Raw genomic sequence first — 15,981 nt, forward strand, 5'->3', positions numbered from 1 at the left:
CTATAAAAAAAATTTTTTTAAGTATGCATAATCTTTTGAGGTATGTAGAGTTAAATCTGCAAAACACAAAGTATTCATTGCTGTATATTTGATATCAAGACAGTATCAGTTACCATGTGGATTCTACTTAAAGGTCGTTTATGTAAGAAGGCATTTTCAACAGATGTGTATCATAGGTATCCATGTGCTCATGGATTTTTGTTGCATTTTCAAAGTCCTTTTCAACAAAGTATGTGAAACCCAGCCTGTTTTTTTTTGCCTGATGCCTCATAGTACTTTTTAGCAGGTAGAGCATGAACAAATTTAAGATTGAAAACTACATACTACTTTGACTTGTATACTTGTATAAACTGTCTCTTAAAGTATTTCAGGTATCTCAACAACTGAGACTGTAGAGAGATTTTTAGTTCTTATCTGGAGTGTGTTTATATACTTGTTCGAGATATCCAGAAAAAGATGCCAAGGATTGCTTTTGCGCTGGCTCTTTGCTTAGCTGCCATAGTTGGTCATACCTTGATGGCAGCAAATTTATCCTGTTTTTACTGTTTAGCTGTAGACAGTCTGTAATACAGAAAGGAAAAAAAGAAAAGGGGGGGAGGAGTTCTTTCTCAGAGTGCTAACTTAGAATGGACCTTTTATCTGTGCAAGTGCACACAAGTTGTCACAATATTTCAGTTACTTGATTCTGGCCTGAACTGGTTCAGTTAGACTGTTGCAGAATTGTCAAGTGCAAGCCCTAGGTGCACTGTTGGATGTGTGTGTGCATGTGTTGTTTTTTTTTTTTTGGGGGGGGGGGGTTGTGTGTGTGTGAAGTTCTTAAAATGCAGGGTTTTTTTTTTTTTCTCATTTTACATACAGGTTTCAGACAAGTCCACATGCCTGCAGAAGTATGTAGCTCTTTTTCACAGAACTTCTCAAAGGCGTCAGTACTCATTTGGTCTTCTGGCCATTGCTTTAAAACAAATAAAGATTGTATGTACTGTGTGTAACCTACTTACAATGTAGGACAGCCTTGTTTAAGTGGCCATATTTCTTTCCCATCAAAGAATCCTGTTTCTGTTCTTGGCCTTCTATCTTAGACAACTCTTTAATTTGAACACCTGAAATATTTAATGTGAACTTTGACTCTCTCACTCAAGGGGGCTGTAATGCCATACAGTTTTGAAGATGTAAAGCTGTGCTGCTGCAAATAGCCAAGGTATTAGAAAGCTTAGTTGTAACTTATAGAGAGTAAAACTTCTTTTATGTCTTAACGGATTAATTATGACTAGGTTTTTTTTCCAACTTTGATGCTAATGTTATAATATTTGGAATATGTTACAGCAGATTCCATTTTTTCTTGAACTTTTAAAGGTCCATAGACCCCAAATGGCTTTTTACACCTGTTAGCACAAAGAGGCCAAATCAGTCTCTTTAGCTTGATCTTTCAGGTGTGATGAACATGCTATTGGAAAATGCTTTTTGCTGACATTTGTAAACTGGGTACTGTCTTTTTTAATTTTTAGTGACAAGCTGAAATTGCATACTTTGACCAAGATAGTGGCTCATCTTTGTGTCCCTTAACAACTAGAGTTACAAAATAGAGTTCATACTCAAGATTTGTAGCTATTCTAGGAAACTTCCCATGAGGTGCGAGTTCCTTTAACTGTAGGAATCATTTACCTACTCCATTCATGTAAAGTATCACTGCAAAAACCTGACCTGAGTATATGAGGCTGTTTCCTCAGATCTGTGTTGGAGATGCAGATCTTTCATTTTGGGTAGGTGCTGTTTTCTTTCAAAGTCTTTCCTTTCCTGGCATGTTTTAAGACTCCCCTGGAATTTCAAGTGGGTGAACATTGCAGTCTGTAGCTTTACTTTCAGAAGTCAGATTGTACTGGAACACAGAGAACCTGTGAACACCATGCATTTCCCTCTTGCTCTTCCATGGACTGTGGGAATTCAGGTTCTTGGCAGTCTGAGAAAGCAACTTGTTAAAAGAATCAGTAAAGTAAGAAGAAGCATGCTCTATGTAAGCAATATTCTGAGTCTGGTCAGTTCTTTCAAGCACGTTGAAAATCGTCCCTGTTTCAGCATTCATTCCATTCTTATCAAAAGATTCATCAGTTCATCTGTGTTTGAGTAGGAGCTTGGAAGTTTCCTTGGTGTTGCATATATTTTAGACATTGTGATTTCAGGATCCTCTGGTTCACCTTGCAAAGTCTGATGAGAGGGTTAGTATGTTTGGTTCATAACTTAGTTACTGAAGTAAAACGTGTTTTAAAAGTTTGTAACTTGAAAACACTGGTTGTAATGTCTGCTATACTGCAGTATATTCAGAGAATATAAAAATGCTCTTTCTTCTATGCAAATAACTGTAATTTTAATTTTTTTATCTTTCTTCAGCTGCTGCTTCTGCACCAGTACAGTGTGTTGAAGACTTGGAGAAGAACCTTACGAAGTTGCATTTGACTACATCTGGGGTAGTCTATAAAAAAACATCTCTTTCACAAAATGATCAAATACTCTGCAATGCTATACCCCTCCCTCCGCTGAGAGATGTAAAAATCCCATCTGAAAGAGTGACTCTGCAAGCATGGACAGATGAGAGACCTATTCCAGTTGATGGTAAAACATTTCAGGAACACCATTCTTATGGAAAGAACTCTCTGGAAGATAATTCCTGGGTATTCCCAAGTCCTCCAAAGCCTAATGAGAATGTGTTTTGGGAAATGAAAAACAAAACATCCCTGTTAAACTGTCCAGCAGATTACCTGGATCAGTGTAATCAAAATTGCCTGCACAAGAGTTAAGCAATTTTTAGAATGAACTGGAGCATTTTTAGAGTGGTTCTGAATAGGCACCTTACTGCTGGAACTTTTTAAAGAGGGAAAACAATTGGCTGAAACAGTCTCTTTTTTTTTTTCCTCCTTCCTTTTCTTCTAGTTCCAAAACAGAAAGCCTAGTCTTTCTCTGCTGTAAATTAAGGAGCAAGTTCCTTGAAGTTAAAGCTGTGCTGGTATAATGTAAATGTAAGCAAATCTAGCATGGGGCCTAGATAGTTTTTCACTGCAAATGGCATGCATTTGCAGAAAATTACACTGAAAAGTTAGTTCTTGGAATAAGACAAAATAGTTCAGTCCTTTATTTGTTTGCTATTTGTATATTCTCAAGAAAATAGTTGGTATCCTATGTTGGTTGTAACAGCTCTTAGCTAAATTTTGACTGTTTTTTTCCTCAGATTAAGACATAAGATAAAGAATTTGAGTATCTCTCCTTCCCTCCTTTCAATTATTTCTTGATTCCTCTGGTTTAGAAATACATTTTTGTGTGATTTTTATAAAACCAAATAGTGAGGTTTTTTTTCAAAACCTTGATTTTATATTAGATAATGGCAAAGGAAAAAGTATTCCCAGGCTATACCATTTAGATTGCACCATTATGGGCCTTATTGTGAACTATAAAGGGTCATAAGTAATGCTGAAAGTTAGAAATCTTAGATGTTCAGCTTTCTTTCAGTTCATACTGAGGAAACTGATTTTATTCTACGCACAATGGTGCCTGCCACAGAATCATACTATTCACAATGCAGTTATCTTTATTGTGCCTCCTTTGCACATCACCAGAACCTTGACATTTTATTTGTGTGGTTGCTAAGGCTGCTAACTTTTCTTTCATTAAAGAAACAAAGCCTTAATTTAATCAGACTAGATGTTTTAGCATTGTTGATATATGTAAGAATAATTCTTGCAGCATCTTTAATATGCCACTGAAACTAAAGTTGTTTGAATTGCAGCTGCCTGCTTTATAGATTGAGTGTCCAGGTAATACTTCTGTTTTTTCTCTTAAGCCAAGAACTTTTTTTAGACAAATACAATTTATGCTTAATTTTTTTTAAAAAAAAACTGCTCTGCTTGATAACTGGCTTAATATAACAGGGTTAAGTGAAATGCCTTGACTGCTTAATACCTTGAAGGAAAATGTTGTGTATTTTAGATCTTTGATACCTAACTTATCAGGGGTGGGGAAGTTGATTAATACTGTTATTTACAGGTGGAGGGTGAAGCATTCAACTTCACAGGTCCAGCTTCAGTCTAATAAAAATTAATTTCACAGCTCTTTAGTAGCAAATTATCTTAAAATTACTTGCAAATAAACAGCAAAGTTATGACTGTAGCATAGCCATATTAGTGATGGACTGTAAAAGTGTTACCTAGCTGAGGTGCTACATGATCTATGTGGTTCCAGACACTTTCTTCCCTGTGGATTAAGTACTTCATATGATGCCCATCTTCTTGTGTTTGAGTTTGTCTATCAAAGTTGAAAGAATCTTTCAGATACCTTCTACTGTATTAGTGAACAGCATACATAAATAATGCTTCCCATTCACCAGATACTGTTTTTATCTTTCTATTATCTTGCTCACGTATACGGGCTTCTCTGTGATTAATGGAAATGGTACCAGATGCTGGAGTTTATTCTGACCAGTGAACACAGCTGACTCAGGGGAGTACAATCTCTTGCAAAGTAATAGAACAAAACCCAATATGCATAAAACAAATCCAAGTCACTAGGCTTTAGCTGATAGAACCAACTACCTGTGTAATAACAAAGCGGCAGAAACCATTTCTCATGTGGCTGCATAGACTATATTGTATCTAGTTTTAATATAACTTACTTTTTGAGGTGCCCCTCCCTTCATTACAAAGATTTTTTTAAAGTAATGTTATCCAACAGACATCAATCTGATTAATACTTTGAATTGTGCAATGAAGGAATCCTACTGTGTAAGATTTTAAATAAATTTATTTTTATTTGAAATGGGTTTCACTTATAAATGTCCTTCTGGTATTTGGCACAACAGTGTTTACTCGGTTTTAATTTCTTGATTGTGTATAAAGGTCATTCCAAATACAAAGCATTAGATTTGAGGTTCATCCTCATCCATTTAGGAAGAAGATGAATATCCTTCATAGACTGCTTTGATGCCCTCTGAGAAAAGAATTCCCCTGGATGTTGAAAACTGAAGGTCTTAGTCACTTTAAGCCACAGAGTGTTCCTGGGGTTTCACTACTGTGTCAAAAGGTGCCCTGTCAGCCTGTATGTCTGGAAAGGAAAACTTAAAAATGAAGCTTTTCTGTTTTGTGCCAGAGAATTCCTGGGCCTTGTTGTCTGCTCTTGGCTTATCTTCTGTGCTACAGAAGGGAGCAGTGAAGCAAAGTGACATTTGCTGAGAGGGACTTTAGGACTTCTGACATGTGAGAGATGAGGGCTTTCTGTAGGCAGGATTTCCAGTCGAATCACTCATTGCTGTGGCCAAACCATAACACTTGAAAAGGAAGTCCCCAGATTTGAAGTCACTTGGGAGCTAGCTGGCTTGTGAAGCATCTGGTCTGAAGCATACAATCAAATTTTGACTTAAGATAGAAAGTCATTTAAATCCACACCACTGATGGCTTACAGTGCTTTTTCCATTTTTCAGAAGTGAAAGCTTTTCATCACAGTGACAGCAAATTAAATGCAGAAGTATCAGTAGTAAAGGGGTTCTGGTGTTTTGTGTGCACACATATGCAGTTTTACTGCTTTATATAACACGCACAAGGTACAGACCAAAATTCTCAAATAAGCAAGGTAAATGATGAAAAAAATCACTTGAATGCAAACTTTGAACATTTTAAAAGTTCACCTTACCCCCAGATTGGATTATTTGGTATTTCTCAGAAAGTACTAATTCCATTTAACAGATATAGAAGACAGTTTTTGGGCAGGAAGAGATTGTTACTGTTTGCTTTGCACATTTAACTGATGAATATGTATTTGGATATTTGGAGAGTTGAACTAACCTTCTAATAATTCCTAATATAATCTCTCACTGTTTGGTCCATTTTAAATATTTTAGAAGTCTGATTGTTCTAAGCCTCCTCGCCAGTTTTGTGGGTTTACAACTGATCAGTTTCCTTCTTATGTGAAATATCCATATTAAAGAGAAAGAAAAGCAAACTCCCAACCTAGCTGTAATGTGCTGTCAGACTTTTACAGCTGGAAAAAGACAACAGTTATTCTAGACGTATAATGGAGTTACAGTAAGATAATATTCATACAGTCCCATTTAAATATAATATGAACTATACTAGAAATACAAAGTAGATTTACTTTTATTTCAAATGTTACTTGCCACAGACTTTGTGGGTCCTGTATACAGATGCCTGTATTTTTTTAATGATGCTTTGGCCTAGTGAAGGAACTGTGAAAAGCCTCGGTACCTGACTGACTTTTCTGCATTTTTTTCTGGTCTTCAGACAGCACCTGTGAAGAAAAGTGGTGGCAAAGAGGTAAGGTGTTCTCCTGTTGCGTTGTGCAGTTTGAATACAAAAGGGAATGATCTTTTTTTTGTAACTGTCAAATGTCAGGCTTTTGCTTCTTTACATCCTTGCAGAGGAAGGTGTATACTACTTTCAATTGTATGAACATAGGACAATGGGCAAAAATACTACTTTTTTTTTTTATCATCAGCATTAAAAGTGAGAGTTCTTTTTAATCAAGTTGCACATTCCGAAGACTGATAAACAGTTAAACCATTTCAATAAATTTGTTCTTTATGGTAAATGTGTTGTGGCATGAGCTCAGATCAGTGTCTGCCAGTTTGATCCTTTCACTGTATTTTATGATGGAAGAGGCTAAGTGGTACAAACACCAAGGCAGCCCTAGATACAGTAATTGATAAGATGATGGTGTTTGAGTATGGAGGTTTGATCTGGGGGAGAAACATGACAGAAATAATTAGATGCCTACTGAACTGATTGTTAGTCTGACTTGTAGGGTACTTGAAACTAGATGGGGACCACCTAGGTTTTAACTGTATTTGACCATTTTTACACCTGTGGAATAAGTAGAAGACAATCTTGCAGGGACTATGGCTGCAGAGTATGGCTATACTAAATATGAGGAAGAATGGGTATATCTGGCTTACAGCTTAATCACTGGGTAAACTGTAATTAAGACTGTAATGGTAGATGGCTCCACTTCTCTTTGAAAACCTTATGCATTTTAAAAGATGACTACCACTCAACCTTCCTGTAACAAGTTTTCATTTTACTCTACAAAGGTGAACTTTTAAAATAAGGATGTTACACCCTCTTCCTTCTCCCCTTTAAGATTTCACATTTTCAGGTGGCTTGTCTCTCAAGGAGTTTGAAGTGAAATTAGTATACTGAAAAAATGTAGCTTGAAATGAAAAAAAATCTGCGTCTGTTCTCCCAAGTGCTATGAAGGGACAAAGTTAGGCCCCTTTACTGCAGAAAATGTGACAGCGAGCTTGATGCACTCTGTGAAGCTGCTAGATGAGGAACTGGTCCTTTAGTTCAAGACTTTATTCCATCAGTGTCAATAGTGCCACATAGTGGGGGGTTTTGAACTAGCTGAGCACATGGTTCCCATTAAAAGAGATAGCCTGGTGTGTGGGCTGTTGTATGGCTACAATGAAAACCTCACAGCTTTGTGAAAGCTTCTGTAGTTGCTACAGGCAGTGCTAAAATCAGAACTGCAAACATTCAGTAACTCCAGCCTAATGTTTAAGAAGGCTGGTTGCATGTTAGAAGACATCAGGTACTATGCAGTTGTTAACTATGATGGCCTAGCTGCATTGCTGTACTTCAGACTTCAGCTGATCTACTGGAGTTAGTCCCTGCCTTGGCATTTACATAATCTTTTTATATTAATGGACTAGCTTTTGAAAGCATTGAAGATGTACCTAGATTAATTCCACCAATTGTATATGCGGTCTGTGTAGGAACAGAAGAGTACTGTGGGATTGAGTTCAAAATTAAATTCATACAAAGAAACCTGAGGGAGCACTAACCACAGAGCTGCAGTCCCTGGCTGAGGTGCAGATTGCTGTGTGAAGTACTGTATGTGTGCACCATTCTGAACTCTCTTACTAATCACCTATAACTGGCTACTCTGGGTAAGAAGTTACTACATGTTGGGGGGGGAGGAGTAGCAAGCCTTCCAGAGCTTTACCCTCTCATCATTCATGAGTAACTTGTGATGCCACAGAGGTCCTTTTTTAAAAATGTTCAATGTGTGGCTAAAAATTTTCTAAACAGATTAGGGCTTTGTCAATACTGTTGACTTTTTTTTTTTTTACATTGATTAGAATCTAGAGTTGCTTCCTGTTAACCTCAGTAGGAAGGAAGGGTTGCAGCTGAGGTAAAAACAAAATCCAAAGCAATTCACTAGTATGAGTTTGTCATTTCATAGTACTCATTCTTTCATTTAAATAAAAGATGTAAATGCAATTAAAATACAGGATAATGCACAAGACATTAAGAAAGTGAAAGGTGCGAAATCAAGAATTCGGAACTAGGAAACATCAAATTAAGGCCACGGGTGTATTAGAGGAAGTCAGTGCAACAGCAAAGAGCAGAACCCAGCTTTAAGTGCCACAATAAACAAAGGTGGAGTTGCAATAACCTACATTGTTACACGTTTGACTAGGAATTGGGTTAAGAGAGAGGAATAGTTAACAGCATAATTCAGTACATGCAATTTCAGGCTCGACAGTAGATCTTATTTATCACCTCAGAAGTGAGTGTTTGTAGTCCTTCATATAACAGACTTGTAAAATGGTGAAGGAATAATATTTGTAGGTTAAGAAGGGCTTTGTTCCATTAGAGCTATTAATTTGCCGCCATCCATACTAGTCAATGCACTGGGGTTCCCCCTCACCAGCTGAACATACCTTCTGCTAAGCTAGCAAAGGAGAAATATGTTGCTGGTGCTGTTGTGTGTATCTACCAGCTGTGGCATAAGGCTGAGTAAGATCCAGATGTGCCCTTGGTGAAGGCACCTACCACTGGCAGCACCTGGCACTGCCTCCCAGAGAATGCTCACCACAGCCCTAACCTTCTTTGGAAGTGCTTGTAGCAAAGTTAAGAACAGCCAGGTTCTCTTTTTAGAGATTTATAAATATAGCAGATTTTTGTAATGGAGAACAGAAAAACTGCTGTCCTTTAAAAACATCTCATGAGTTACCTTAAGTTTCCTTTTTTAAATTTGCGGAAAAATTTATTTTCCACTAATTGAGACTTTTTAAATTATTATTATTATTATTTCCAAATTGCTCAGACTGGGGAGCCAAGAGCAAGTACAGGTGTAAGAAACTTGGGTCCACAGAAGCTATTTTACAGCGGTTAGTTTTAGAGCTGACTGCCACATAATTTGCCTAACAAGCCAGCATACTATACATTTTTTCAGTCTTCTGTTCACAGGCACCCCCTAATCCTTCAGCTGATTTGCTGTCTAATAACAGAAGCTGTATTATTATTGATTATTCCAGTAAGAGGCACAGATTAAAGGGCAAGGACTAACCTGTGAAGTTAAGTACTTCACCTACATGCTTCTTTGAAAGACTGATCTGAATTTCCAATTTGAATAGCTTTAGAGCAGTACCTATTTTGTGGTGAAACAGTACAAAGAGGAACAAGTTATATTCTGCACGTCTTTGATGGAAAAGTAACAAATGCTACTATTTGCTCAGACTAAACGTATTTTTTATCAGAGCATGAAAGCTACCATGTAAGTAACTGTCATGAGTGAAGACTTTACATTACTTGTAAAGAAATTTCTTACTCATGTCAAAATGCTTCAAAAGATGCCCCAAAATAGCAGAGCTTTAAGCACCAATCTCTAGTGAAGCCATTTACGTATTTGAGTGTTCTACAATTAAGCTGCTTCAAGTGTCCATATACAAAAGATCTTGAAAGACTCCTTTTTTTAAATAGGGACTTGCTTGCATGCTCTAGTTTCTTTAACAGTTACTAGATGTTTAAGAACTGACCTGCATCTTACATATGTGGTTTAGTTGTTTGCTTATCACTACCCATTATAATTTTGCAAGTGTGGTCATTCACTCCTGAAGTGTAGAAGTTTATATAGTCATCTTCCTTCTGAAAGAGGAAAGTGGGGGAGGATACCACTCTTTGTGTTCTGGCCTTCAAAGTATGTGCCTTCTCCCATTCTCAAGACAGGTCTAGATCAGAAGACTTCTTTTTCTTCTGAGTCAAAGCAGTCAGTCTGGGGCCATGCACAGGCACACTGCATCCATCTCTTCTGACAAAGTAGACTTTAAAAATGAGTCTCACTGTAGTACTACCAGGCTCTCTCAATGTTTTAACAAAAAAGATAAAGCAAATTGGTCTGAGAAGCTCTTGTGCAATTTGCCACCCTTGTCCTCTAGCAAGAGCATCATTCTGTTTAAAGTAGAAAGCAGGCAATGCAACATGTTTAAAGTGGTGATTAGACCTTCTGCTACGTGTTTTGCTCTGTCTTTTTTTTTGAAGGGTAACTTCTCGTCTGACCTTCTCCCCATTCATCTTTTGCTATTGGAAGACACCACTCCTTACTGAGCTTTACCAGCATCTCAGCCTCCTTCCACAGGCAAGAAATGCACTTCTTAGTATTCCTTCCTTCCAGGGACAGTTCAGTTGATTGCTATCTCTATATACCCTTAACTTCAGATGAAAAATAGACTGATTTTAGGGTATACCTAATTTGTGATCAGTGTCAGTACCACTTAAATTATTCACCCTTAAGTTATGCAGGCTGCTATATATCATGTAAATCAGTAACGCTCTCTAGAACACAAGGATCATAAAAATCGCAAGTCTACAGGGAGAGGAACAGACGCTTGTAATTTCACAAACTGTGACAGCATGCTTTATATCTTTAATTATATAAAATAAACATTTTTGACTTTTAAGTTATTTATTCTCCATACATCTCACTTTGTGTATTTCAGTTAAATTCCACTTGAAGGGCTAGAGATGATTTAAGAAGTCTGTTCAAATCTATCAAATCAAAGTTGGATGTAAAATTTCAAAACTTCATTGTAAGATTCAACTACACATTTGAAGAAAGCTTCTGTTTTTTTTTCTTAATGCCAGTTGCTCTGTATTCTTCTCTTTGCTTCAAATATTCTGTTTTGCATTCTTCATAGAATGCTGGATCAGTATAGCTACAAGACAGACAGACACACACACGTAATATTATTTTTCATTGTGGAAGAGGGAGCAGATACTGCATAAATAGCACTCAACTGATCTTTCTTTCACACCCAAATAAATTTGCTTGCCTTCAATAAAGTACCTTTTTAAGAAATATGAAACTGGTAAGTTATTATCTTTTTAAACTAATACCAAGTTAAGTCTGTATCCTCTCATAATCTTGCCATCTGTTGAGGCATAGTCCTTTTCAAACCTATATAGTGAAAAAATGAAGAGGAAGGTAGAGAAAGGAAAATACAGCTGGAATTTCAGCTCAGCTAAACTGTATATTATTATTTGCAATTAGCTTCCTCAGCATGAAGATCTCCAGGAGCACACAGACATTTATGCAACCAAACAAGTACTATGAATTTCACTGGAACAGGTTCAAGCATGTCTTGAGTAGGAAATGCATAGGTCCTTGATCATGAAATTTAATTAATTTTACTTGTAATTGTTTTTAAAGAGTATTATTCAAGCACTAAGTATTTGTTCAGTAGTGTGTATTTGTTTTTTGTTTTTAACATTTAACTGCATGAAGGTATGGACAAATAAAACTGAATACTGGGGCAAGTTCTCATTGCAGTTAGATATGGAACTTCTGCCTGGCTGCACGTTTTTACATCAATTGTCAAATACCCAATAGTTATCACTAGTTTATGGGCATTTAAGCTCTGGCTTAAGAGGGTAGTAGATTTGTATTCCACCAAAAAACAAACCAAATCCCCAAATCAAACTCACTACAACTAACTCCCAAACTAAAAAATTCAAGAATTTAACACTTCAGCCTGATGGCACTGGGGGCAAATCAGGACTTCAGAGGAGACCTTTCATTCTATCATGGCATCATTAGAGAGTTGACCTCTCTAATATCTAACATAATTTCCCCGTACTGCTGCTATTGCTACTTATAACTGCAGGCCATTTTCAGAATAAGGAGTAAATACTGAAAGACTGTTCCATAAGGAAAACCAAAATGAACTTTACTCTAACAGAGAATAAAGGTACTTCTGCTGCACATCCCTATCACTGCAGTTTTATTGAGGAAATAATCTTGTCAGGTAGAACCCTGATCAACATGCTTTTTTCTAAAGTGAATGTATGCTTTTCAGAAAATACCTCTAATTATAGTGATACATCAAAGTCACAAGGCTTGCAAAACCCTTTAGAGAAGGTTTAAGATTTCTATTCGTTTCTGGATTAGTGTAGGCCAAAATATCGAATAAGAAAAACTTGAAAGGGACTTACTAAGAAACCAGACAGTCCTTCAGTGCTGTGTTCTCTTGCCGACACTTCACCACCATAAGAAGACCAGTTTCTTTACAGCATTTAGTAAATGCTGGAAAAAAAATTAAACTTTAGTTAGAAAAAATGACAGTAACCCCCCCCAGTGTATCATAATCCATATAAAAAACATCACTGACCAGATCTATTATTATAAACATAGTCATAGTTGGCCTGAAGTCTCATGCTGTTTATAAGGTCTTTGTCGCTTGTTTAGCAACCAGATTTTAATTATGATTCTCTCGTCATATCATAACAGGTTCACACATACTGCTGATGCTAATACCAACAAATTTCTGAAGCTATTCTTGCAGCAAATCCATGATTCTAATGCTTGCTTTTCATACTGACTACACAGGGCTATCACAGCGAACCAAAAGGAAGTGTGAAGAATTAGGTAAGCTAGGGTTTTTAGTGTTTCCTCTACAATGAGAGTTTTCAAAATTACTGCAGTGCATTTATAGCTACAGATTAGAGGGTAGTAATGTTGATAGCCAACTACTGGCTCAACAAAATGCCCCTGGCAATCGCCTCCTGTGAAGTTACCCTGCAGCTAGGAGACAAGAAACTGAAGTGATGGTTCTCTCCTTGCATTTCCAAAATACTCTTCTCCTGGGAGCGTAGGGAGAAAGCTAGCAATAGCTAATGAGAGTGCCAGGTTGTCTCCAAGGAGCACTGCTCTCACTGGCTGTATCTCCTCTAGGTGGGGGAGTGGCATTTAGCTTTTTTCAATTCAGAGTGTCTTCAAAGTCCAAGCGGCTATTAAAGAGCATTGTCCATGAAAATATTAATCACCCTTTATATGCTCTTGTTCTTAAATCCCACAGATCATGATCCCAGGAATGTCTAAGGGAGGAGACAATGATATGTCTCTCTCTTCCCAAGAGAAATGATCCTGCATCCATTTGCTCAGTGAAAGTACCCAGTCAGTCTTGGGTCTTGAGACTTAAAAACAAGTCATTGAAATAGAAATAGCTTTGGGAGGTGGGGGGGAGTGGGATGATGACTCATGATTAAGGGTATATTTTTATCTAGGAGTAACTACAATTATGTCTCATTGTTACCACACCCTGTACAGATATTTCACTAAGTAATAATGATAAAGTAAAGTACTAGATAAGAATTAGCTGTTAACATTTCTATGAGGAGATCTCAAACTATTTTCTTACAAGCAGTCTATATTAGTAATCAATCATCATCTGCATTTTACAGATGTAGAAAGAAAGGTACAGAGAGAAAAAGCCAATAGTCCAAGGTCAACCAGGAGCCAGGTCAAGAACAAAGTCAGATCTTCTGTGTTCCTGTCTGGAGTTCCCCATTTCTTCTCTTCCCAGCTTTTCTTGGTAATTATTTAATACCAGACAAATTTAGGAGATGTAAAATTTGTTTATTGAACACCTTCAGCAAAACTTACAGCTAATCTATTAGCATCAAAACTTAATGACACTACATGAACTTAATGATGTTATAAAGGGTAAATCAAGTTAGCTATATTCAACTGAGTATGTATTTGCATTGCTATTTATTGTTCTGTTTGTAATTTAGGTCAAAAACTTGTAATTCATGTCTTCAGACCAGATCTTCCACTTTTTGTACATGTTGATCAGATATGCAATGGTTACAAAAGTAGCAATTTCTTTGATTACTTCCATTCTATAAACTTACTGTATAGACACACTTTTTCAAATTGTGCTGGGAATCAAAGAAAGCACCTCAAAGCTAGGTCCCTACAAGCTACTGATCACGTGAAAATATTGGCATAACTGTAAAACCTACCAACTGTAGTGTAGATATGTATTTGTCCTTGTATGTTTTCAAGACACTTCACCCAAAGTTTCCGATTTGCCCTCTAAGTAACTGTTGATCCTATATGATGACGCAACTTCCATAAGTCAAAATGTAAGTAAACAAGATGTCAGGGATTTGTCTCTGTAAAAGCAGCAGGATGGCATCTTATTCTTTGCTCATAGCAGAGCTGGCTTTGGGCCTTTGCCCTTCCCCCACTAAAATCAGCATTAAGCTATCCCTGACTTCAGTGGAACAGAATTCACATTCCAGTATCCGGGATGCTACTGACATAAAACTTGAAGGAGAAAGTGATCCCACAGCTGCGAGCAACCCTCAGATCAGGCTAGCCTGCCTGCCAGCCCATGGCTACAGTAGGTTTTCAATACCTAACCTGCAGAAAAACTTAGTTTTTGGTCAAAGTGTTGAGGACAGCCTAGCTGCAAGAGTCCTTCTTATATAGCCAAACCTTGTAACATCTATCTTTGCCAAGCTTTACAAGGAGTTGGCATGTTATCTACTTTGGATATATTATTGATGAACACTTTTACATGTGCTCCAGCACAGCAGCTAACATTGCATACTGGTAGCAGCCCCTTGGACATGTGCTAGATGAAAGTATGCAACAAGTACATGTAAATTAACTAGTTAATTACTAGTTGGGAGACACAGTAACCTGTGCTCAAAGGCACAGATTAACAATTTCTACTCAATTTCTAAGATCTGGGTTTGTATATATTTTAGTTTTATACCACAAATCATCCAAATACACATGCACAACTTCTGAGGATACTTTTGAATAGCTAGTGTTCATGAAGCAGTGTAAACAGAACAATGAAGTGTGCTATTAGACAATCAAAATGTTTCTTTAGCTTTTTAAGCTAAAATCATTGCCTAATGACTGAAATCATTAAATCACTGAACTAAAATCAACTATTTTTTCTGTTGTTTCTGGACTATTTATATTGAATGTCCCTATATCAGCATCTCATATAAAAATCAAACATATTATCAATTTTCTAAAAAAGTCCCTTAAAAAAGGCAAACAAAACCAAAGACCGTCAGAAGCCTTTGTAAGCTTATGGTTCATCTGGTGACCAGTTTGATTTCTACTCTCTACAGGCACATGCTTAAGTGCTGTGCTGTTTTTTTGTAGTAATCATTCCTTCTAGAAGCTGTGAAGTAAAAAAACCACTGAAGACAACAGGAGGTCCCTCTCACTTGTTAGTTCACCAGTCTTGATTGGTTAAAGGCGTGATGTCCCAGTGAACAAAACCTGAACTGCGATTGCAAGCGTTCCCTGGCTTCAGAAGGCCCCGCTTGTGGTAAATGGCCAGGCAAGTAGAAAGCACTGCTACAAAGTGATAAAACTGCTTCCAGCTATCTAGTTTCAACATTGCTGATGCTTAGCAAAGGAGAAAAAAAAAAGAGCAGGTTGAAGCGTATCAGGCATCCCCATATGAGCACACAAAACTTAATTATTCCTCTCCTTATTTCTAGCTCTTTAAAATCCCTTGACAGTTACGTAAAGGAATGTGGTGCAAGACAGACAGGTTTAGTTATAAATGTCTACAAGTAACCTTACAGAATCTAGAAAGTGTTGTTTTAATTATGCCCTGTCTTGCTTACAACTCTTTCGTGAAACAAAGCATCTCAATGTTGAGCAGCACAGAGTGTTAAAACTACTGTTTTGGAGAATAACCTCACAAACAGAAAACAGTATTTCCAGAAATAGTCTCAAACCAAGAATTAATCTCATCTCTGAATATCAGAGTCACCACCTCTCACTCAAGCAATGTTTATATTGCAGACGAAAACTTCAGGGTGTATAATGAGATATTATACCACAAAATAACAGGATCTGATTACAAACCCATTGTAGTTTAATATT

The 15,981-nt window shown here is 37.1% G+C and overlaps 2 protein-coding genes across 4 annotated transcripts in view; one reads left to right on the top strand and one right to left on the bottom strand.

Annotated features, from left to right (window-relative positions):
- AZI2 (5-azacytidine induced 2) overlaps window positions 1-15,031 on the top strand; it is a 37,554-nt gene extending 22,523 nt beyond the window's left edge. Inside the window, exons 8-12 of one of the 3 annotated variants that reach the window (XR_010883474.1) lie at window positions 2,386-2,607; window positions 6,279-6,311; window positions 10,320-10,416; window positions 12,565-12,702; window positions 13,518-15,031. Coding sequence is in view for 2 of the 3 variants with exons in the window: in XM_067291484.1 (XP_067147585.1) it covers window positions 2,386-2,792 (407 nt within the window). In the remaining variant the exon portion in view is untranslated. Of the gene's footprint in view, window positions 1-2,385; window positions 4,801-6,278; window positions 7,349-10,319; window positions 10,417-12,564; window positions 12,703-13,517 lie in introns of those variants that run through there. The other 2 variants (XM_067291485.1, XM_067291484.1) reach the window with 2 other exon arrangements.
- Window positions 10,415-15,981, bottom strand: part of CMC1 (C-X9-C motif containing 1) — a 45,808-nt gene continuing 40,241 nt past the window's right edge. The window contains exons 3-4 of the mRNA XM_067291486.1: window positions 12,270-12,360; window positions 10,415-10,993 (exon numbers count right to left, since the gene is read on the bottom strand). Coding sequence (XP_067147587.1) covers window positions 10,879-10,993; window positions 12,270-12,360 — 206 coding nt within the window. The 3' untranslated portion in view covers window positions 10,415-10,878. The remainder of the gene's footprint in view (window positions 10,994-12,269; window positions 12,361-15,981) is intronic.

The sequence above is a fragment of the Apteryx mantelli genome, chromosome 2 (genome assembly GCF_036417845.1).
Source record: "Apteryx mantelli isolate bAptMan1 chromosome 2, bAptMan1.hap1, whole genome shotgun sequence".
Classification (NCBI taxonomy): domain Eukaryota; kingdom Metazoa; phylum Chordata; class Aves; order Apterygiformes; family Apterygidae; genus Apteryx; species Apteryx mantelli.